Genomic DNA, 25610 nt, shown 5'->3' on the forward strand with positions numbered 1-25610 from the left:
TGCATTTGGGCTAGGCAAGAAACAATATAGAGAAAATCCTTTCTTTCATAGAGCTTACATTATAGTTATTAGCTTAAGACAAAATAAACATGTAATAAATTATATGGCATAACTAGAAGGTTATAAATGTTGTGGAGAACAGTGAATTGGGAGGGAATAAGAAGTGCCAGGATATGAGGGCAAGGGTTGCTGTTTGCTGTTTTTTTTTTGTTTTGTTTTTGTTTTTTGAGACAGAGTCTTGCTCTGTCACCCAGGCTGGAGTGCAGTGGCGTGATCTTGGCTCACTAGGTGTTGCAGTTTTAAATACAGCAGTAAAGGAAGGCCTTACTGAGAAGGAGCAAAGGAGAAGGAGTTAGTCGTGCAGATACTCTGGGCAGAGCGTTGCAGGCAGAGGGAATGTAGCCTATGTGAAGTCTCTAAGATGGGAGCATGCCTAGACTGTTCAAAAAATAACCAGAAGAGCAGTGTTGCTGTAATGGAGTAAGAGTTGGGAGAAGAGTAAGTATAATATGAGGTCAGAGAGATCATAGAGCCAATGGGGAGTGAGCATGTAGGACTTCACTGACTTTTACTTTAGTGAGATAGGGACCTATGGGAGGGTTTTGAGCTGAGGTGAGACATAAATTGTCTTGATATGCAGCCAGCCTTCTGTATCTGGGTTTTGCATCCGTGGATTCATCCAATGTCAGATGGAAAATACTTGGAAAAAAATAGATGATTGCATCTGTAGTGAACATGTACAGACTTTTTTTCTTGTTATTCCCTAAACAATATAGTATGATGACTACGTAACATTCATGTTATAATTATTCTAAGTAATCTAGAGATAATTTAAAGTACAGTTGACTCTTGAACAACATGGGTCTGAACTACATGGGTCCACTTACACATGGATTTTTTTCTTTAATAAATATATTGGAAAAAAATTTGGAGATTTGCAACAATTTGAAAAAACTTGCAGATGAACTGTGTGGTCTAGAAATAGTGAGAAAGTTAAAAAGTTATGTCATTAATGCATAAAATATGTGTAGATACTAGTCTGTTTTACTCAGTATCATAAAGTATGTACAAATCTGTCATGAAATGTTAAAATTTATCAAAACTTATACATACAAACATGTAATGGAGACTGCACATGGCACCGTTCACAGTTGAGAGATGTAAAGAAACGTAGATACAATATTAAATCATAACTGCATGAAATTAACTTAGTACATACTGTGCTACTGTAATAATTTCGTAGCCACCTTCTGTTGCTGTTGTGGTGAGCTCAAGTGTTGCCAGTATCCTATCTGCTTAAAACACCTTGTGAAGCTAATCACCTCTGCATGAGCCGTTCATCTCTGCAGTAAATTGTATATAGTAAAAAGTATGGATTCTCTGGATTCTCTTGTGTTTTTCATTGCATTTAGTGCAGTACCTTAAACTTTGACTAACATGATGGGATCCATATGAGGTGCCACTAAGTGATACTGGAAGAGCTCCAGGAAGCTGAAAAAAGGCATGACATTATGAGGAAAAAGTCAAATTGTTTCATATGTGCCATAAATTGAGGTTTGTAGCTGTGGTTGCTGGCCGTTTCGGAATGATTTATCTTGTAAACAGACAGGTATCAATAACTATATGGTACAGTGCTGTAAATGTATTTTCTCTTCCTTCCGATTTTCTTAATTTTTTTCTCTAGCTTTATTGTAAGAATAAAGTATGTAATATCGAATGCAGTATATAATATATATTACAATACATATTGTAAGAATACAGCATATAATACAGTATGCAATACATATAATACAGTTTATGCATTCATGGCATAATTTATTATTTTTTGCTTCTACACAGTTCATCTGTTTTTTTTTAAATTGTTCCGAATTTCCAAAAAAATTTTCAATATATTTATTGAAGAAAAAAATCCATGTATAAGTGGACACATGCAGTTCAAACCGTGGTATTCACAGATCTGTACTCTAACTCATCTCTAGAGTACTCATAATACCTGGTATAATGTAAGGCCAGGCGCGGTGGCTCGCACCTATAATCCCAGCACTTTGGGAGACCTAGGCAGGCAGATCACCTGAGGTCAGGAGTTCAAGACCAGCCTGGACAACATGGCAAAATCCTGTCTCTACTAAAAATACAAAAAATTAACTGGGTGTGGTGGCGGGTTCCTGTAATCTCAGCTACTTGGGAGGCTGAAACAGGAGAATGGTGTGAACCTGGGAGGCGGAGCTTGCAGTGAGCCCAGATCGCACCATTGCCCTCCAGCCTGGGCAACAGAGCAAGACTCCATCTCAAAAAAATAAATATAAAAAAGTAATACAAAATAAGTATTAATTGACTGTTTATGTTGTATCATGTTATGGTAAGGCTTCTGGTCACTAGTAGGCCATTAGTAGTTTTTGGAGAGTCAAAAGTTGTATGTGTGGTGGTTTTTTTTTTTGGAGGGGGGGGACGGAGTTTTGCTCTTGTTGCCCAGGCTACAGTACAGTGGCACGATCTCAGCTCATTGCAACCTCAGCCTCCCAGGTTCAAGCGATTTTCCTGCCTCAGCCTCCTGAGTAGCTGGGATTACAGGCATGTACCACCATGCCTGGCTAATTTTGTATTTTTGGTAGAGATGGGGTTTCATCGTGTTGGCTTGAACTCCTGACCTCAGGTGATCCGTCTGCCATAGCCTCCCAAAGTGCTGGAATTATAGGCATGAGCCACCGCACCCAGTTGTATGTGAATTTTTTATTGTGCAGGAGGTTGGTGCCCCAACCCTTGTTCAGGAGACTCCTGTATATGGAAGGATGTGCATAGGTTACTTGGAAATATTATGCTGTTTTACATAAGGGACTTGAGCATCTGTGGATTTTGGTACCTGTGGAGTTCCTGAAACCAATCCCCCAGGGTTACTGGGTCTGTCTCTTTCCTGGTTGTTTAAGACTAGTTTCTGTTTGTCTTAAACTCAAATGTCTGGAAGCTGGAATCTCACTGGCTTATCTTGGGTCGGTTGCCTATCCTTTTGATCCAGGTAGCTGGGTGGTGGTGGGAAAGGTAATGTAAGAATAAGAATCATGACTGGCTGTGTCCATTCTTGAGCTGGTAAGACAGTCCAAAAGAGATCTGCTACATTGCTCAATTAGAATACTTTTTAGACTGAAGTCCTGTGAGTGATTATTGCTGGGCTATCCTCTTCCAGACACCTACTTCCCATTTCTTCCAGGCCAGGCTTACTTTAGTGGGTTTTAATTCTCTCCCATAAGGATATGAAGATCACTTATTTTTAGTATAATACAGGTAGAACAGAAAGAGTTCTTAAAAAGTGAATAGGAAGTAAGACCCCCCTAAGGGAAAACTTAGTAATTCAGACTGTATTTTAGAACGCTGTTGCAGTAGGCTAGATGAGATATAGAAGTTTACATTAAGGTAGACGGAATGGAAAGAATGGAAAAGAAGAAATAGACCAAGGTAGAATTAATAGAACACAGCAATTGAAGAGGTAGTATAAGGAAGAGGAGTTAAAAATGATTGATTTTCAGATTTTTTTCAAATGGGAGTGGAAAGAGATAAGTAATTCAGTTTTAGACATTGTTTTAGTTTGCAGGGGCTGCTGTAACAGAGTACTGCAGACTGGGTGCTTAAGAGAAATTTATTTTCTCAATGTCTGGAGGCTGGAAGTTTGAGATAAAGGTGTTGGCAGGCCTGGTTTCTTACGAGGCCTCTCTCCTTGGCTTATAGATGATTGTCTTCTGTGTCTTCTTGTGGTCTTCTCTGTGTGTCTTCATGTAGTTTTCCCTCTATGTCCTAAGCTCTTCTTTTAAGGACGCTAGTCATACTGGATTAGGGCCCACTCTAAGGACCTCGTTTTAACTTAATTACCTCTTTAAAGATCCTGTCTCCAAATACAGTCACATTATGTATACTATAGGATAGGGCTTCAACACATGAATTACCGGGGGAGGGGGAATGCAATTCAGCCCATGATAGACATGAATTCTTGAAGGCTTGGAAGACTGAAGCATTCCCTGTACACTTATTTTTTTTTTTTTTTGAGACGGAGTCTCACTCTCTCCACCAGGCTGGAGTACAGTGGCGCGATCTCAGCTCACTGCAAGCTCCGCCTCCTTGGTTCACGCCATTCTCCTGCCTCAGCCTCCCTAGTAGCTGGGACTACAGGCGCCCGCCACCGTGCCCGGCTAATTTTTTGTATTTTTAGTAGAGACGGGGTTTCACCGTGGTCTCGACCTTGTGATCCGCCTGCCTCGGCCTCCCAAAGTGCTGGGATTACAGGCGTGAGCCACCGCGCCCAGCCACACTAATTTTTTATAATTTAACTTCATTATAATACCTTTTTTTTTTTTTTTTTTTTGAGACGGAGTTTAGCTCTTGTTGCCCAGGCTGGAGTGCAGTGGCACGATCTTGGCTCATGACAACCTCCGCCTCCTGGGTTCAAGCGATTCTCCCGCCTCAGCCTCCTGAGTAGCTGGGATTACAGGCATGCGTCACCACAGCTGGCTAATTTTGTATTTTTAGTAGAGACAGGGTTTCTCCATGTTGGTCAGGCTGGTCTTGAACTCCTGACCTCAGGTGATCCACCCACCTCGGCCTCCCAAAATGCTGGATTACAGGTGTGAGCCATCGTACCTAGCTATAATATCCTTTTTACTTTCCTGTCTCTCTTCTTCCCTTCTGTCACCCCTTAATGTATTCTGTAAAGACGGAGTCAGGTTAATAAAGTATAATTTACACACAAATTTACACTGTGTAGGGTGCAGTTCTGTTCTAACACTTTTGAAATAGAATATTGGAGATTCTTTGTCTTTTTTGATTACTTCCCCATTTACCAAATAAGGGGTACATGTCTACTACGTATCTAGGACCTGTACGACAATGTTTTCTGCATGTTACGTTTTTCCATTCCAAGTCTTGAAAAGTGCCAAGAGGCATTTCTATTGAATGGAACAGTTTGAAGACCACTGATGTAGAGTAGTTTTCAAAGCTTTGTCCCAGGACCCCTTTACACTCTTAAAATTGAGGACCCAAAAGACTTTTGTTTATGTGGGTTATATATATAAAGATAGATATTTACCATATTAGAAATGAAAAATGAACACAAATTATTTAGAATATTTAAAAGTAACAATAAACTCAATATATGTTAATAAAAATAACTTTCTCTGGATTATTATAAGACAATTGGATTCTCATCTCTGCCTTTGCAGTAACTTCGTTAAATGTTTTGGTGAGTGTATATAAAAATTTGGCATCACACAGATATATAGCTTGAAAAGGGAGGAATATTTTCAGATATTTGTATGTTCTTTGATATTATGTCAAAACTTGACAAGTGGTAGTTTCTTAATGTCGTATCTGAAAACATGTCAATCACCTTAAAAAATTAAATTAACTGTTAAATTAAAATCCATTGGTCTGATAGTGTAGGATAGAGAGTCCGGAAATAGATCCACACATACATGGACAGTGGATTTTTGGATAGAAGTGCAAAAGCAATGACATAAAATATAAAGGATAAAGTATAGTTTTTCTTTCTTTCTTTTTTTTTTTTTTGTTGAGACGGAGTCTCGCTCTGTCACCCAGACTGGAGTGCAGTGGCCGGATCTCAGCTCACTGCAAGCTCCGCCTCCCGGGTTTACGCCATTCTCCTGCCTCAGCCTCCCGAGTAGCTGGGACTACAGGCGCCCGCCACCTCGCCCGGCTAGTTTTTTGTAATTTTAGTAGAGACGGGGTTTCACCGTGTTAGCCAGGATGGTCTCGATCTCCTGACCTCGTGATCCGCCCGTCTCAGCCTCCCAAAGTGTTGGGATTACAGGCTTGAGCCACCGCGCCTGGCAAGTATAGTTTTTCAACAAATGGCGCTGGAATAGTTGAATAGCAAAAAACAAAAACAAAAAACTTTGAGCTATAGCTTGTGCCATATACCAAAATTAACTCAAAGGGATGTTAGACCTCAGTGAAAAACCTAAAACTATGAAACTTCTAGGAGAAAATATGGGAGAAATTCTTTGTAATCTTGGGTTAGACCAAGATTTCTTAGGTATGACTCCAAAAGCATGATCCATAAAAGAAGTGGATAAATCTGATGGCATCAAAATTCAGAATTTCTTTCAAAATTAAAAAGACACTGTTAACAGAATGAAGACAGGATACAGAAAATGTATCTTATAAGGGGCTTGGAGTATATAAAAAACTCTTGGAACTCAGTAATGAGAAAACAAATAACTCAGTTTTAAAAATGGTCCAAAGATTTATATAGACACTTCACTAAAATATATATGTACATGACTATTCAGCATATGAAAAGATGCTAAGCATCATTAGTCAAAACTATAATGAGATAGGACTTCACACCTACTAGGATGGCTATAATCAGAAAGAACAGGTAAGTGTTGGTGAGCATTGCAGAAAAATTGGAACCTTCATTTGTTACTGGTAGGAATGTAAGATAGTGTGACTGATTTTGGTAATTCGTCAAAAAGATAAACTGAATAACCATATGACCCAGGAATTTCATTTCTTGGTGTATATCCAAGAGAATTCAAAAAATGTATTCACACAAAAACCTGTATGTGAGTGTTCATAGCAGTATTTTTATAATAGCCAAATAGAAATAATCCAATGCCCGTCAACTGGTGAGTGGATAAATGTGGTCCATTTGTAAAATGGAATATTACCCAGCAATACAAAGGAATGAAGTACTGATGCATGGTACAACTTGGATGAATCTCATAAACATTAGACTAAGTGAAATAAGCCAGTCACAAAAGAACATATTTTCTGTGATTCTATTTGTGTGAAATGTCCAGAATAGGCAAATCAATCTATATGTAGAGAGATTAGTGGTTGCCTGGAATTGGGGAGAGCAGATGGAGTAGGAAGTATCCACTAATAGTTATAGGGTTTCCTTTTGGGATGATGATGATGATCTAAAAGATTATGGTGATGGTTGCGTAACTCTGTAAATATACTTAAAACAATTGAACTCTTTAAGTTGGTGAACTTTATGACAGAAGTTATATCTCAATAAAATTGTTAATTAAAACTACTGTGAGATACCATTACATACCTATTAGGGTAGCTAAGATGATAACAGAAATGATTGACCATACCAAGTGTTTGTAAGGATGTAGAGCAGTTGGAATTTTCATACACTGCTGGTGGGAATGTAAAGTGGTACACCACTTCTTCTGGGGAGCAGAAAACAACCTTCCAGGGTACAGGTAAGCCAAGGTTGATGGGCAGGTATGCAAAGGGAGTTGGGATATCACTGTGTGTACCTGGAGTGTGTTGGGTCCTCATCAGCAGGGCTGTATGAAGGTGGTCACTGAAACAAAACTACTGATGGTGTGGCAGGAGCTAGAAAACACCCCTTTCTTCTTTGATATCCCTCCAGTACCCTCCACTGGAAGAGTTTAACTGCCCCTCGCAAAAAAAAAAAAAAAAAAAAAAAAAAAGGCTTAGTGTACCTATCACTGAACAGGGACTGAAAGGGAGAATTTGGAGTTGAGAAGGGGATACATGGATAACTAGCTTATTACTGCTGAAATTATTGGAATCATTGCCTGTGCTCCTGAAGCTTGATGTTGCCCACTGCTACTGGCAGAATCTCCACCATGACTTATGCATCTGTTAGCAGGAGTCTGCAGTACCTGCCATTAGCTGCAATTGCTGGTTTTTAGAAACAGAAGTAGAAAATGGTTTCACTGTTTTCCTGCTTCTTTTTTATTTTTATTTTTGAGATGGAGTTTCGCTCTTGTCGCCCAGGCTGGAGTACAATGGTGCAATCTTGGCTCACTGCAACCTTTGCCTCCCAGATTCAAGCAATTCTCCTGCCTCAGCCTCCTGAGTAGCTGGGATTAGAGGCGCATGCCACCACGTCAGGCTAATTTTGTATTTTTAGTAGAGACGGGGGTTTCACCATGTTGGCCAGGCTGGTCTCGAACTGCTGACCTCAGGTGATCCACCCACCTTGGCCTTCCAAAGTGTGAGATTACAGGTGTGAGCCACTGCACCCAGCCTCCCTGCTTCTTCTGACCTCACAGAAGTGCTTGTCGTTGACAGACTCTAACTTAAGCCTAGTTGGCAAGGAGGCCAGAAAGTGCAGTTTTCAGGCTTCCAGGACCAACATTACAGGTGAATTTTTAATTTAGTAACGATAGTAATCTGGTGAGCTAAAATAAGTAAACTTTGGGGTACATAGAGAATTGGAATTTTTAAACGGTGTTTGCAAGACCTAATTCCCAAACCCACATACTTTGTTTATGGGTATACTCTGACCGTCAAAAAGGAAATTTTTTTGTAAAATTTGAGCAGTTAAACATTTTTTTCTGCCTGTAATTGTAAAAATAGCAATGAAACACTAGATACTTGGAGACAGGAAAGGAAGAAAAATTACCCATGTTCTCATCTAACCAATTACAGTGGCTATCATTTTTTGCATTTTCTCGTTTAGGCTATGGTGTTTTTACCTAGTTGGAAGTAAGGAAGTGTGGTCATTTAAAAATGTTATATCTCTTTGTATATTAGCAAATAGTGTATATGTGTGTGTGTGTGTGTATTTTTTTTTTTTTGAGATGGATTTTTGCTCTGTTTCCCAGGCTGGAATGCAGTCGCGCAATTTTGGTTCACTGCAGCCTCCGCCTCCTGAGTTCAAATGATTCTCGTATCTCAGCCTCCTGAGTAGCTGGGATTAAAGGTGCATGCTGCCATGGCTGGCTAGTTTTTGTATTTTAGTAGAGACAGGGGTTTTGCCATGTTGGCCAGGTTAATTTTGAACTCCTGGACTCAAGTGATCCATCCTGCCAAAGTGCTGGGATTACAGGCATGAGCCCCTGCACCTGGCCTTATATGTGCTATTTTTAAGGGACTGTGTACATTCCATATAGTGAATGTGCACCATTTATATAGCTGCTTCCCTATTTTGGGATATATAGGTTATCTGCAGACATTTTGAGTAGTATTTTTAATATATCTTCAAAATTGTCTGCTATAATTGTAGCTACCAATTGTAAAAATTTTATTGATAATTACATATTAAAAATTCCTTGTTTACTTCAGGCAGATGAACAAGGTCAACATTAACAGTTATATGTGGCATACTGCCATGCTTATTACTTGAGACTGTCACTAGGACAGTTACTGCTGTTATTGAGACTGTCATTATGACAGTTACTACTGTTACTACTTAGACCGTCATTATGAGACTGAGTGAAGAGAGATGAATGTAAAAATGAAAACTTAAGACAAAAGAAACTCTTAAAGGAAGGGTCCAGGGGAAGAAAAAGAGGGCTTCATGCTTCTAGTGAGCAAAGGCAGCAGCCTACCTTCCACAGCCCTTTGTGTTTATTGGGTAGAAAGAGCAGGAGGGAGGTGGTAATAATTGGTCAGCTGCTTAACTGATCACAGGTTCATATTATTACTAACAGGCTTCAGATGTACCTAATCATAAGAAACACTGCGCTTGGGGCGTGACTGCCCTCAGCATTCCTTCTGGGTGGCATAGGCAGTTTGTCAGTTTGCCAACATTCTGCGTTTATGACAACAGTTTGCTGTTTAGTCTTATAGCCTCCAGTGGTATACTGAGTTGATCACCACCCTCAATCTTTTGGCCTCCAACAGTTATAGATCATGTTGATGGCATATCCCTTGATATGATATGATATGATACGATAAAAATGCCACTTTATGTGATTTTTTTCCTTCCCAAAACCCATAGCCCCTAGTCTATTCATGAATCATGGAATTTCCAATAAAGGGACATTCTACAGTATACCTGACCAGTACTCCTTAAAATTGTCAAGGTCATCAGAAACAAGGAAAATCTGAGAGACTGCCTGAGTCCAGAGGAGCCCAGGGAGACATAAGAACTAAGTATATGTGGATCCTAGAACAGAAGAGTTATAACATGCACCCCAAAACTTAGAGTTTTATTTTTTTCTTCGTACTAGGCACTTAGGATAAATTATTGAACTGTACTGTTGGCTAGAAAAACTTTGATGGAATGGGCTGACTTGTAGGCTCCAATTTGATAACCTCCTCTCATTGGTTATTGTTTTCTTCCTTTCTTTCTCATCTCCTGGGCAGTCTCCATAAGAATTCGAAAGATTACTAAGGATTTGAAGTTTTTTTAATTTAAAAAAAAACTGTTGTTTATTGAGCCAAGCTCTATGGTTGAATCTTTAAAAGGTATGTGTGTAAAGACATTAGGTATTCAAACACAGCAACAAAAATTGCTACAGGATTAAATAGAAATATCCCTTTGAAAACCAGGAAGAGCTTTTCCATATTGTTTCTAAGTTGGTTTGCGTTCATAACAAGCAAGATGCATTGATTTTACTTTGGCGTGAGCAAGATTCATAATTTTACTGCATATGAGTCTGAAGAGAGGGAGCCTCAATCTGCCACAGAACCTACTTCGTGGTTTAAGTTTTAGTAAAGGACTTTAAGCTGAGCCCTGTGTAGACTTCACTCTCTTTTTGTAGCCTTGGCCTTGTTGCTCTGTTGAGATTTTGGGTGGTGGGATTGGAACTAGTATACAAAACAGGCTGTTCTTCTTTTGACTTTGTATGTTTGTAATAGTCGTACTTGCTTCATGTTTTTGCAAAGCTGCTAAGATTCTGTATAAAATAGGATCAGCTAAGTTACGTCGTAGTCACAAAGTACCCTAAACCTCAGGAGCTTAAAGCATCAAAAGGTTAATCACTTCTTGGCCAGGCACATTGGCTCACACCTATAATACTGGCAGTTTGGGAGGCCAAAGCCAGAGGATTGCTTGAGCCCAGGAGTTCGAGACCAGCCTGGGCAACGTAGTGATAGTGAGACCCTGTCTCTACAAAAAATGAAGAAAAATTTAGCTGGATGTGGTGGTGTGTGTGTGCAGTCCCAGCTGGGAGGCTGAGGCAGGAGGATCACTTGAGCCCAGGAGTGCTTTTTGTTTGTTTGTTTCTTTTCGAGATGGAGTCCCATTGCCCAGTCTTGAGTGCAGTGGTGTCATCTCGGTTTGCTGCAACCTCTGCCTCCCAGGTTCAAACGATTTTCCTGCCTCTGCCTTGCGAGTAGCTGGTATGACGGGTGTGCACCACCATGTTCTTTAGTAGAGATGGGGTTTCACCATGTTGGCCAGACTGGTGTCAAGCTCCTGATCACAAACGATCTGCCCACCATGGCCTCCCAAAGTGTTGGGATTACAGGTGTGAGCCACCGTGCCCAGCCAGGAGTTTGAGGCTGCAGTGAACTATGGTTGTGCCATTGCACTCCAGCCTGGATGGCCTGGATGACAAAGCAAGTCTCTGTTTCTTAATTAAAAAAAAAAAAAAAAAAAAGTAATTTTCCAATGTGGGTGGAGGGGGAAACGCTTTTGCTAACTGTAGTCACTGAGGAGCCCAGCTTGGTGGAAGCTCCATCCCTTACTGCATGCTTCCACGCCCGTGGAGGCGGGGAAATTGCAGCGTGATGAATTGTGTTTATTGGCTCTCAAACACTTCTACCAAGAAGGGATACTTGTCATTGTACCTCATATTTCATTGACCAAAGTAAGTTACATGTCCATGTCTAATTTCAGAGGTGGCAGGGAAGTGCAGTTCCAGCATATGCCCAGAAAGTGGAAAGTGAGAAATATTTGGTGACCAATGCTGATGATTTCCAGTCCCTAACAACATCAATTTCTGCCTGGTTGGATGAAAACGTGCTTATTGGGTGTACACTTCAATCTACAGTTTCATTAGATGACATTTTAGAGAGGGAACAAGTATTTTTTTATGTAATCATTCTTTCTTATTTGTTCTTTCTTCCCACATGTTTGTGTAGACACTACTGTAGAAGGCCTTTCTGTTTCATTTTTCAAGTTAAAGTATAATTTACGGTAAAATGTACCTTATTTAATGCCTATTTTGACAAATACATGCAGTCATATAGCCAGCACAGTCAAGGTTCCATTACCCCCCTCCTCACAAATATCCTTTACCCTTTATTTCCAGCCCCTGGCAACTACTGATCTGTTTCTGTCCCTATCGTTTTTGCCTTTTCCAGAATGTCATAAATAGAACCATACAGTATATAGTCTTTTGAGTCTGGTTTCTTTAACTTAATATAATGTTTGAGGGTTATCCACATCATTGTTGCTTGTATCACTAGTTCATTTCTTTGTATTGCTTAGTGTTTTATTGTAGGGATGTAGCACAGTTTATCTGTTACCCAGTTGTGTAATTCTTGAGTTGATTGTTTCTAGTTTTGGGGAATTAAGGATGAAACCATTATACATACTCACATAGGTTTTTGTGTGAACATAAGTTTTTTCATTTTGTCAGGTTAAATGTAAGTAGGATTTCTGGATTCTATGGTAAGGGTGTTTTTATTTTCATTTTTTTGCCCTTTCAGTAGGTATGGGGGTATCTTACTGTGAATTTTTTTTTTTTTTTTTTTTTGAGACGGGATCTTGCTTATCACCCAGGCTGGAGTACAGTGGTGCCATCATAGCTCACTACAGCCTCCAGCTCCTTCCTTAGCCTCCTGAGTAGCTAGGACTACAATTAGGCGCCATCATACCCTGCTGATTTTAAAATTTTATTGTAGATATCGGGGTGACCCTATGTTTCCCAGGCTGGTCTTGAAATCCTGGGCTCAGATGATCCTCTTGCCTCAGCCTCCCAAAGTGCTGGGATTACAAGCGTGAGCTGCCATAGCTGGCGTTACTGTGATTTTTATTTAAAAATTTGATTGTGGTAAAGTATATGTAATAAAATTTACTATTTTAACTATTTTTGAGTATATACTTCAGTGGCATTAAATACACCTTGTTGTGCAGCCATCACCATCTTCTTGTGATTTAAATTTGCATTTCTTGAATGACTTTAACATGTAAAATTTTTTATTCCTCTTTTGGTGAGTGTGTTCAGATCTTTTTTTTTTGAGACGGAGTCTCGCTCTGTCGCCCAGGCTGGAGTGCAGTGGCCAGATCTCAGCTCACTGCAAGCTCTGCCTCCCGGGTTCCCGCCATTCTCCTGCCTCAGCCTCCAGAGTAGCTGGGACTACAGGCGTCCGCCACCTCGCCCGGCTAGTTTTTTGTATTTTTTAGTAGAGACAGTGTTTCACCATGTTAGCCAGGATGGTCTCGATCTCCTGACCTCGTGATCCGCCCATCTCGGCCTCCTAAAGTGCTAGGATTACAGGCTTGAGCCACCGTGCCCGGCCTGTGTTCAGATCCTTTGCTGAATTTTTTTTTTAAAACCATTTTCTTTCTTTTTTTACCTAGCCCAGCACGAAGATGAGATGATTTTTTTTTTTTTTTTTTTTATTTTTTTAGTTTTCTTATTGTTGAGACCTTGATTAGCAAACTGGACAAAGAACTTGAACAGGTAATTCACAGAGAGAGAACTTGGTAAACTGTGGAAATGTTCAGGTTGGCAGTAATAAAACTACTTTTTAATTAGGTGTACTACCTGTTTATGTTTTATCTTTATATTTCAGTAATATATGTTTTACTGGAGGGAGCAGTCTACCGTGCAAGTGGGAGAATATGATAAAGTTGGAGGAGCAGATAGAGTATTGACATTATGAAAAAAAATATTCAAGATAACCTGATTGCTTGATGAAGGTAGTTGGGAAGAAGCACGATACGGTCAAAAGGAGAGTACTTTTGGAATTGGGAGCTAGTGTTTAATCCTCATTTGGTGCTTGCTTGATAATTATTTGGTTCTCAGTAACTGAAATAGAATTAGCTATTCTTAGATTTCCAGCCAGTTTTCTGAAAGTGTGACAATTCAGTAATATCCTAGATCTCTTGCATACTGCCTTCTCCTTAGTCTTGTGTGGCCTTAGGTGTGTTATATTACCCTGCCCCTTTCAACCTCAGTTTCCCAAACTGTGGGATTGGTATTGTGAGGAGTAAATGATGGAATACATTCAGAGCGCTTAGAACTGTGTGTAGAGATGGTAGGTATATTAGTCTGTTTTCATGCTGCTGATAAAGACATACCTGGGACTGGGCAATTTACAAAAGAAACAGATTTATAATGTACTTACAGTTCCATGTGGCTGGGGAAGCCTCACAATCATGGCGGAAGGCAAGGAGGAGCAAGTCACTTAATAGGGATGGCAGCCGGCAAAAAGAGAGAGAGAGAACTTGTGCGGGGGAACTCCTGTTTTTCAAACCATCAGATCTCGTGAGACTTACTCACTATCACGAGAACAGCACTGCAAAGACTTGCCTCCATGATTCAGTTACCTCCCACCAGGTCCCTCCTACAACACGTGGGAATTCAAGATGAAATTTGAGTGGGGACGCAGCCAAACCGTATCAGTAGGTAATGAAATAAAGGGTAGTTCCTAACTGATGTCAAAGTAACAAATGAATGTTGTGCTTTTTTATACTTTTTTTTTTTCTTTGAGGCAGTGGTTAGTCTTTTAAAACGCCTTCATTAAAGTTTCTAGTACATTATACCAAGTAGAAATTAAAAGACATGCAAGTAGCTGCTGGCTGGCATCTATAGTCACAGCTATTCAGGAGGCTGAGACAAGATGATTACTTAAGGCCAGGAGTTTGAGACCATCCTGGGCAACATAGTGAGACTCCATCTCCTAAAAAAATTAGCCAAATGTGGTGGTGTGCTCCCGTAACGTCCACTCCCCACAGAGATTTTAAAATAGTAATGTTTATTGCTGCCAATGTGAGTAGGCCAAAAAAAAGACATAGAGACATGGAAGATCAAATGCCAGTTAATTACTTAAAATTAATTTTGAGAATATGAAAACATCATTTTGGATTTTGATGTTTTCTGTTCCATAATGGAGCAGAAAATTAATTTTCCTTTTCCTTATATTCCTTTTTCTCCTAAGACCCAATTGAGGGGGGAGAAAACCCACAGCATCTTAAAGATCTTTATTCTTTTATCATGTCTGTGTACTATTGTTAGTGGATATAATGCTTTATGAAATGTGATCATTTCAGTAGTTTTATAAAATATGTTTTGACTTAAAAGCATGTAGCAATAGTGATCATTAATCCATTCATTAGAATTTTTTGTACTTCATTATACGATTGACTCTATGCGAAAATAGCTACTAGGGAGATTTTAAAGAGTTATTAATACTGCTTGGAAATAATGATATGTTAGAATTCCCTTTAGGATTTTTTTTCCCTACTTGAGACCTAACCTGTCATTGTTTTCATATAATCAAATTAAAGTAACATATGGATTAATGCACTTGTTCTTCTTCTTGACAAACTCCTTGAAGAACAATTTTGCAAGTATTTATTAATTTGCTTTAAAATAACAGCACTCATTGTGTGTTAATATAAATACTATTTTTCATGAAAATAACTATTCCAGACCCCCAAAATTGATAAGGAAAGTGGATTTGTTTTATATTTGCCAATCTCTTTAATACCTACTTTAATGAGAAGCAGCTGGGTCTTTTCATCTCTAGCTGCATTCATTCTGTTGTCTCTTATAGCCTCTAGAAAATACCACTGCAAACTGGCAAGACAATACGTGAAAAAGAAGTCTTAGGAGCTGGGCATGGTGGCTCATGCCTGCAATCCTAGTGCTTTGGGAGCTGAGATGGGAGGATTGCTTGAGGCCAGGAGTTGGAGGTTACAGTGAGCTATGGTAGTGTCACTGCACTCCAGCCTGAGTGACACAGCAAGACCCTGTCTCTTAAAAAAAAAACAAAAAAACTTAAGTGTTACTAGGATAGTAGTTGTGTCTTTGCATTCTCTGAGTGAGAAACTTGGGATCCCAGTTCTCTCCTCTGGGCCAAGCAGAGCCCTGGGACTTGATTTTAGAGTTGTTGGGTTTGCTTAGTATGTTGTTTCTTGGTTTGTCATTCAGAAGGACAGGGGTCTTCTGAAAAATCAGTGCTCTAATGCATGTGTATGTCTGCATACTTCTGAGTGGAGATCCATGTCTGTCTCCCCACTCCACCTGTCCTGTCCACCCTTCGCTAGCTGGCCATCCACTTGGAGTGAGCAGTTCTTCCTGTGGGTGAGTGTACCCTGGAGTTTGCCATTGCTTTGGTCCCGACCACAGCTTTCTCAGGCCACGCAGGGCTAAGTTGCCTAGGTGGCAGTGCTTTGTATCATGAAATGAGCCCACCATGTGACCAGTTCTGTACCCATGTGGATATCACTCCACCTGTTGTCCTTGCATCTCACAGGCAGCAGCGTGCCAACAGGACTATCTTTGCCATACCCCAGGCTATAGTCAGTGGCCTACCAGTCACGATGTTCCTGGAGGGCAGTGTCCCATGGGTGGGACACCCTTTGCCATGCTGTGGCTGCTATACCCTACTTCCTACTTGCACAGCCATCCGAGTGTGGGCTAGGGAGCTCAGATCCTGTGCCTGGGATCTGTACATCCACACTTGCACCCACCCTCCTTGGTAGATCCTGCAGGAGTAGCACATGCCAGTCTCAAAGGTTAATCCACAGTGATGGTGTGAATGGCTGGATGTGGGTTCAGCTCCTACATAGATAGCTGGTTATTATAGAACTGATCCACACCTGTGGCTGCTGTGACTCTGATAATTCTAGGTAACCTAGATCAATCACATTTTCCCCCCACCCCCGCCATGGCCCTGTCAGTCTTAGGTGGCCATTATAGTGCCTGCTGAGGCGACCACTGTGACCAGGAATCTTAGTAATAGGGAATCTCAATTTGGTTCTGCAGAGAGAGCCTGATAAATTAATATCCTATCTAAGGAATGCAGCAGGCGCACAAATTACCCACTCCCAACCCTGGAAGATAATGATTAAAACAACACGGAACTCTTTCAAGGCCCTGTCGTTGGAAAGAGTCCACTTTAAATCCTTTAAAGAGAATCTATTGCAGGGCAAGCCTGGTGCTGGCAGCCACGGTAATCCCGCTTTCAGTGTGGTGTGCTGAATTTGTGGCTGTTAAAATGCTTGTTCTTGGATCTTAGGTGCTGCGGGGTCCATTGCAAGAAAGTCCACGCCTCTTGCCTTTTGGTACCTTGCGGGCTCTTCCCTGAGTTTCCCTGGAGCTGAAGTGTGCACTTGAAGAAAATTAGTGTTCAAAGTAGCGTGGGCTGCCTGGATACTGCTGGTGGGAATCATGGAATGGGAGTGAGGTTCTATTTTGTTTGTGTCGAAACTTTGAGGAAGCTGATTAAGCAGGGCAGTTGGGGCATTAGTATTGCACCGCTAGGACTCAAATTGTGGGCCAGTAGTAAGACTGATCAGAGTGAAAGCTTTTGCCAAGGATGTTTTCATTAACCAAGGATGAAGGTGAAAGTAGGAAGTTTAAAGAAGTTCAGGTCCTGTGTAGTTACAAACATAAATGTGATGTTGACCACTGCATTAATGCTCATGACCCACTAGCAGCTTCCAGGAAACCGGGGGAAGATCTGTGTTCAAAGCTGAATCTGAAAGGCAACAGCAGTAGAGATGGCGTAATTCTTCTCAACATGAGCAACCTTACCTGCTTCCAGCACAGACAGGATTGTCCCATTGATAGTTGTTCTGTGGATGGGGGTGCATGGCTTTTCTACTCGATGAAGAGATTTGACTGGTAGTTAATCGATAACCAGGAAGACTAGCATACTAACCAGTTAGGCGAGCATTGAGCATCCCCCAATTCAGATAAATGACATTCAGCCATCTGAGATTGAGCAGTTACACTCTGGATCGCCCAACTGGTTAGCACACTAGTCTCCTTGGTTGTCTAGTCACCAGATGGATCTCTCCACCAGCCTAGAAAAGGCATGCACCCCCACCCACAGAAGAGTAGCCACAGGTCTGTGATGCTCTTAAATTCCTGGAACCACGCACTACACTGCTCTCAGCATGTGCTCATTTGAATCCGATGGGTGCCAGAGACCCATTAAGTCCATTAGTGATGCGGATCAGGATTGTAGTAATTCCTTGTTAAGGAAGAATTCCCCGTGAGAGAGCAGGCCGAAAGTATGCATTAAGTTTCTGCCCATTCTCCCTGGATAGGCCACTAGGGATTGGCTCTTGGCCCTGACGCATAGCTGAGAACGGTCTAAAATAAAAGTTATAACCAGGGTTCCCTAAGTGGACCCGGGTAGGAGCTTTAGAGCGAGAGTGCGAAGGATCAGTAGCGGTTTCTTCACCGTCGTGCTGCTTCGGTTCCACTCCAGGCAGGAGGACAGGCAAATGTGCCCCTAGAGCCTCGTAGTGCTGGGCATGAGGGGTGGGCTGCGGTCCAAGGACCCCTTAGTGCTGGACTCCTGTCTCTTCTGCTTGAGGTGGCTTCCGGCTCATCTCTCTGTGGCCTGGTGCCTTTGTGGCTTTGGGGTATCCCCTCCCCCAACCAGTCCTTAAAGTGTGTGTGTGTCTGTCTACCTCACACTCTTGTGGGGTGGGGCGACATGAAAAGCATGTCTTCTAACTGCTTTTACTGTGGTGAGTCCTCAGATGTGTTTTGTGGAGTTTAGGCTGTTAGGACTTTAAACCATTAAATCGTTAAGACTGGAGGCCAGGCACCGTGGCTTACGCCTGTAATCCCAGCACTTTGGGAGGCCGAGGCGGGTGGATCATGAGGTCAGGAGATGGAGACCATCCTGGCTAACACGACGAAACCCCATCTCTACTAAAAAATACAAAAAATTAGCCGGGTGCGGTTGTGAGCGCCTATAATCCCAGCTACTTGGAGGCAGGAGAATGGCGTGAACCCGGGAGGTGGAGCTTGCCCTGAGCTCCATTGCACTCCATTGAGATCGTGCCATTGCACTCCAGTCTGGGTGACAGAGCGATACTCTGTCTCAAAAAAAAAAAAAAAAAAAGACTGGAGTTTAAAACTATTAGGATGCCAATGGTGACCTGATTTTACATATTTCTATTATTTGTTGTGGAGAGTGCAGTTTTAAATAAAATCATCTGTTCCTTTTAATGCATTATTTAGGAAGTTTTTTCATTTTAGATATACACTTGAATCGCAACTTAATCACAACTTTTAGTTCTCCATGCTATTAATGTTTTGTCAAGTGATAGATTCTTGCTTTAATGTCAGATATTTTGGTTTATGCTTGTCTCTTGTTTTTTTAAAAAAGTTATAAGCAAAGGAAATTCAATTTTCCTTTTTCATTGACAGACATATGTAGAGTGTGTCGGTCGGAAGGAACACCTGAGAAACCGCTTTATCATCCTTGTGTATGTACTGGCAGTATTAAGTTTATCCATCAAGAATGGTAAGTCATGCTTTTAGAAAGTTGTGTAAGTCTGAGCTTCAGTTTTGTCATGTATACAGTAACAAGGATCATTTCAATGTATTTTTCTCTGTAATTATTTTTAAAATTTTATTGTATTGTCCCGAGCATAGGAAACTAAGAAAGCCCTTTTATTGTAAAATTTCAAAAATTTGGAAAATAAATTATCCATTAATTCTTAATACCATGGCTGTTATTTTGGTGTATCCCCTTCCAGGTACACGTGATTACCCATTGTTTATTTCTACCATGGAGAGCTTATTTTGTTCTCCGAAAGTGTTACGATTTTCTAGTTTTGCTTGGCATAATAGTAGCTTACATTTATGAATAACTTTTTGCCAAGAACTATTCTTAGTGTTTTGTACATCTGAACTCACTTAATTCTTATAAGAAAACTGTGATGAGGTAGAGTGTTATTATTATGCAGATGAGGAAACTGAAGCATAGGAAGGTTAGATAACTTGTCCTAGGCCACATAGCCAGCCAGTTAGTGGCAGAACCAGAATGCAGACCTAGCTACCAGGTACCAGTATTATCAGACCAGGATTAAAACTGATGTTGATGCTTGGAGATTCTTTCATACTCATTTTGCTTTGATGAAATTACAGTTTTGATTAATTGGACCTTTTTTAATGGTAGAAAAATGTGTTGTTTTTATGTCTAGCTGTTGTAGTTTTTTATTTTTAGAAGGCGGTTACAAAAAGTTGAGTATTCTAAATTTGAAACTAAAAGCTCTGTGATATGTACATTTTTAATAAAAACAATGTTTTCAGCAAAACTGTAGGTTTCTTTGTTGTAAACACTGTACTTATGAATCTGTTTATAATTACAGCTTAGTTCAGTGGCTGAAACACAGTCGAAAAGAATACTGTGAATTATGCAAGCACAGATTTGCTTTTACACCAAGTAAGTTCTTGAGACCTTTTCACTACATTTGTTTGGTTATCACTCGTGACATAAAGGTGTTTAGATCAGTTGACAGAGGAAGGGGGAAAAAGTGTTTAAGTACTTTAAAGCAACTATTTTCAGCTTGATTGTCTTTGATAGTAATAGGAAGTATTGATATTTTATTTAGGAAAATATTTTTAGAAACTGTATGCTCTCTTTTATCACACACATATGTTTGAGATTTAATTTGTGGGGTTTTTTTTGTCTTTAAACATTTTTTTTACTTTTAATTATAGAAAAGTTCGAACACATGCAAAAATCTTAACAAGTCCACGTGTACCCATCACTTAGTTTCAACTCATAGCCAGTCTTGTTTTACACATGCTCTTGTTCCCTGCCTCTTTATCCTTTTATTTTTTCTCCATTATTTAAAAAATAATTCTACCATTTATAATTTCATCTGTACATATTTCAGTATGTATCTCTAAAAGATAAGGCTTCTTTTTCAAAAACATAACTGTAATACTGTTATCCACCTAGAAAAATTAATGATGCCTTGATTTCATCAGATACTCACTACTCTTCAAATTTGGACTATATATATTAGCCATAAAACTTAAAAAAAAAAAAAATAGAGTTGGGGGGTGTCTCACTGTATTGCCCAGGTTGGTCTTGAACTCCTGGCCTCAAGCAGTTCTCCTGCCACAGCCTCCCAAAGTGTTGGGATTACAGGCTTGAGCCACATTGCCTGGCCAAACAAAGTTTTAAATTACCGTTTTTTTCATGAGACTAACTTTTAAGGTCAGTATTTCATAAGCCTTTATAAAATATTTTGCAACCTTTAAGGTTTTAACTATAATTCCTGTGCCTATTAATACTTAATATGCTTCATCTTAAATAAACAGAGGACTGTGCTGGCAGATTATTAAGTATTTGAAGCATAATTTTTCATTCTGGGATCCCCTACATTGCCTTCCCTTACAAAGGATTTTTGTGTTTTAGTTGTGTGTGTGTGGTTTCTTTTAAAGCATCTTGAGCTTTTCAATATAAATGCTGTAAATTAGTGTTTTACTTTGTTTTTATTTGATGAGTATAAACGATTAAAGTTGTTACACTTTCACTTTTGGAGCTGTATATTCATCTAAAAAAGTCAATTCTGTTATTTTGTAGTCATTAATTTTCTGTAGTACATAAAAGCTGTACAGCTTGTCAAGATTCATAGGAAACTAAGACTAAATAGTTGAGTATCTTCATGAAATTCAGTTGATAGGAAATACGTGGCCTTTTACTTTGAGGCCAAAAGAAGCTTTTTTGGTACATTTTAATTTTCACTTGATAGTTATATTCTCTATTTCTTTTATGTTTTCCAAAAAACCTCTATTATTACTGGTTTTAATGACTTGCTCTTGTATATCAGATATCCTATTGAAGTCTATGATCTGTGGGCATGTGTCATTAAAAGTTGCTATTTGTGGCCAGGTGCTGTGGCTCACGCCTGTAACTCCAGCACTTTGAAAGGCTGAGGCAGACAGATCACCTGAGGTCAGAAGTTTGAGGCTAGCCTGGCCAACGTGGTGGAAACCCTGTCTCTACTAAAAATACGAAAATCAGCCAGGCATGGGGGCAGGCGCCTGTTGTAATCTCAGCTATTTGGGAGCCTGAGGCAGGAGAATCACTCGAACCTGGGAGGCGGAGTTTGCAGTGAGCCGAGATTATGCCACCACACTCCAGCCTGGGCCACAGAGTGAGACTCTGTCTCAGAAAAAAAAAGTTGTTAAATTTGTTAATTGTTTATTTCTCAATGTTTATGGGTGTGAACCGTTTTGTGATAGTGCTCTTAAAAATTGTAGATCGTTGCTTTTAAACCCTGATATATCATAATTTCTTGTTGTGGCCTTACTGGAGAAAGAAGTGTTTGTTTTTCCTTCGTGTTCTTTCCGAGCTACCTGTGGCAGAGCTTTGTAAGAATAAGCAGTGGTTTTTATTGGAGCCGTTTTAAAAGGGAATCCTAAACTGTGGCAGAGCCTTTCTTTTTCTGAATGTGCTGAGCCACATTTCGCAGAGTAGTGGGAAGACCTGAATTGATCATTTGAAATTTTAAGTATTAAGCTAACATTGGGGAAGTGGCTAACAAATGTCAGTGGGATGTTTGCTCCCACGTGAAATGATCTGCCGCAGACTGTTGTGCTTTTTGAGTGCTATTTAATGCTTATATTTGGGGGAGTGTTGATGGCATGCTTTCGGTTTCATCTTTTGCTCCTGTTTGCTTTATTATATCTTTTACAGTTTGGGAAACCAGATGATTATATTGGTTGAATGTTAAAACATGTGTAAATGGGCCTTGTATGAAGTTTATGGCTATTTGCAAGGGATGTGAACATCTGTTGAACTTTTTTTCCTGCTCAGAGGCCTTTGTTGATTTCTACGTTTCACACGTGATTTGCCTCATAAATGACTTCTTGGGTAAATGTGATATTGTAACTATTTGTTTTATTTCTTTTAATAAGAAAAAAATTAAGCACAAGGCAAATATTGAAAGTTTAATGTCTATTTTATATTTATGAATTAAGCTATTTTCAAATCTTCATGAAATTTTAAGTACTTTTTTCCTGCTTATAGTTTATTCTCCAGATATGCCTTCACGGCTTCCAATTCAAGACATATTTGCTGGACTGGTTACAAGTATTGGTACTGCAATACGATATTGGTTTCATTATACACTTGTGGCCTTTGCATGGTTGGGAGTTGTTCCTCTTACAGCATGTGAGTATTCATGCCTCTTATTGGAGTTATTTAAACATTGCATAACTGCTTGATATTATAAAGCAATATTGCATCATATTATTATTTGATGTTTAGTTATTTGATGTCAGAATGTCACGTATTAGGAAAGTCTTATTTAGAAGATGTTCATCTGAACTAAGAATGAGTTTAACAGGTCAGTTTCTTGAATGAATATGGGAAAGAACACAGCATACAGAATGGCTAACCATGAAAGTTCATGAAAGCATTGAAAAAATCAAAGCATAACTGGATTTGAAGTATACTAGAGCTTTCAAGGACAGCAAAAGACGGCCGGGCATGGTGGCTCATGCCTGTAATCTCAGCACTTTGGGAGGCTGAGGTAGGCAGATCACGAGGTCAGGAGTTTGAGACTAGCCTGGCCAACATGGAGGCTGAGGCAGGAGAATTGCTTGAACCCAGGAGGTGGAGGTTGCAGTGAACTGAGATTGCACCACTGCACTCCAGCTCGGGCAACAGAGCAAGACTGTCTCGGGGGGAAAAAAAAAGGATTGCAAAAAATGAATTCTTTTGGGATTGCGCAACCCTCCTTTAAAAAAATACTCACATGGCCGGGTGTGGTTGCTCATGCCTGTAATCCCAGCACTTTGGGAGGCCGAGGTGGGAGGATCACTTGAGGTCAGGAGTTCAAGTCCAGCCTGACCAACATGGTGAAACCCTGGCTCTACTAAAAATACAAAAATTAGCCGGGTGTGGTGGTGTGCGCCTGTAATCCCAGCTACTCGGGAGGCTAAGACAGGAGAATCACTTGAACCCGGGAGGCAGAAGTTTCAGTGAGCTGAGATCACGCTACTGCACTCCAGCTTGGGCAACAGAGTGAGATGTCGCCTCAATAAAATACAAATAAAATTAAAATAAAATTTAAAAATACTCATACATGTAATGGTCCTAAATAATTGGGAGGCTTATCTTTGGGAGGTTATAGGAGATATAGGAGGCTCTTTGGGAGGTTGATGTGCTAATCAACCCCCCTAATCAATCCCAAGACTCCTCTTAGATTCTTTGTTGTTCTTGTAGACATGGAGAGAAGTATGTAGTATATGGGTGGCAGAGTATATAGATAAGATTCATTAAACAAAATTTTAAATTAGCATAATTAATATCTTCCTGTCTCCTTAAAATATGGTAAAATAATGTTGATTACCTAGGGAAATGAAATTCTTGGAAGATACACCAACTAGCAGAATATAGGTACTGTTGAAGAGTGAGTTAGCTAGAAAATTATATGAAGGAATTCTCCCAGGATGAAACTCAGAGGGACAAAGTAGTTATGAGAAATAAATACAGAGAAATGGAGGCTAGTCTAGTTGTTTCAGTATCTGTCTAGTAAGTAGTTCCACAGGGTAAAAGAGACAGTGGAGATGAGGAAAGACTTGGTGTCTTTTAGATTGAAAGAGAAAGCTGACCATGGTAAAGGAAAAGTCTCATGAACCTAGACATATTCTCAAGTTTTCCAGAGCTGGGTAATGTGGCGATGGTGATAGAGGTATAGAGATTGTGTGCTTCCAGATTATCCTACAAAGTAAAGAAAATCAGAGTGGCATCAGACTTAAAATTAGCAATGTTGAATGCTGGAAGACAGTGGAAACTCAAAATTTCATGTTTTTGAACCTAAAATTCCCTTCCTGCAAATTACTCTCAGATGGAAGGACAAACTACAGATGTTTCAATAGATGTGAGAGACTGGAAACTTTACCACCTTAAACCTTTTTGAAAAAACTGAGGATATACTCTACTAAATGAGCAAGGAATCAAAGAGAGAAAGATGTGAGATTCAGAGAAGTGTTTCATATAGCTAAGTCTCGATTGTTAATCTACAATAATTAATAGCTTTTGGGTAACAGCCTGGAACTGAAATTCCAGATGATCTTAACGTGGGAGAAATTGTGACAGGAAGATAGAAATTCAAGCTTTTAAAATTGCTTATCTCATTTGTAGGTAGATTATAGATGTTCTAGATGTAGGTAGAAAAATAGAGCATAACTGTGCATTAAAAATGTAGACTAGACTCACAGCTACCCAGAACTAGACTCACAACCACATTGTTTCATCATTAATGACAAAAGTGCCACCACAGATCAGGGGGAAAATAGATGGTTTTTTCGGTAAATGGTATTGCAACAACCAGATGGCCATACAGAAAAAATGAATCATATCATTACCTCAACCTAACCCAGAAATTAATTTGAGATAAAAGCCTGAATATGAAAGTTAAAAAGAAACTTCTAAAGTAAAATTTAGGAGAATAAGCATAAAAGAAAATATTAGTAAGTTGAACATAATTAAATTTAAGAACTTTTGTTCATCCTTGGACACTTTTTAGAATAAAAGGCAATTTAATTCTGGCACTCAAAAAAAAAAAAAAAAATTGAAAGGCAAGCCAAGCCATGGAATGAGAGAAGATATTTGCAGTACACATATCCAACAAAGGACTTGTATCTAGAGTATATAAATCAATAACGAAAGGGCAAACACATCTCAGTTAAGCAGTGGACAGAGGTCTGAACAGGTATTTCTGGAAAAATAGCTAAATATACTAAGCTCTCCATATCTGTGGGTTCTGCAATGCCGACTGTGGAATTTGAGCACCGTATTATTTTATTATTATTGTGACTTTTTTTTTTTTTTTTTTTTGAGAGGGAGTCTTACTCTGTCACCCGGGCTGGAGTGCAGTGGCTGGATCTCAGCTCACTGCAAGCTCCGCCTCCTGGGTTCACGCCATTCTCCTGCCTCAG

The 25610-nt window shown here is 39.8% G+C and overlaps 1 protein-coding gene across 5 annotated transcripts in view; it reads left to right on the forward strand.

The window, feature by feature from the left end:
* The window catches only part of MARCHF6 (membrane associated ring-CH-type finger 6), an 83698-nt gene that overhangs the window by 3930 nt on the left and 54158 nt on the right, over window positions 1-25610 (forward strand). For all 5 annotated transcript variants that reach the window (XR_002732929.2, XM_023218285.2, XM_023218287.2 and 2 more), the window contains exons 2-4: window positions 19071-19167; window positions 20018-20091; window positions 22693-22836. Coding sequence is in view for 4 of the 5 variants with exons in the window: in XM_023218285.2 (XP_023074053.1) it covers window positions 19071-19167; window positions 20018-20091; window positions 22693-22836 (315 nt within the window). In the remaining variant the exon portion in view is untranslated. The remainder of the gene's footprint in view (window positions 1-19070; window positions 19168-20017; window positions 20092-22692; window positions 22837-25610) is intronic.

This window comes from Piliocolobus tephrosceles, chromosome 4 (assembly GCF_002776525.5).
Source record: "Piliocolobus tephrosceles isolate RC106 chromosome 4, ASM277652v3, whole genome shotgun sequence".
Taxonomy (NCBI): domain Eukaryota; kingdom Metazoa; phylum Chordata; class Mammalia; order Primates; family Cercopithecidae; genus Piliocolobus; species Piliocolobus tephrosceles.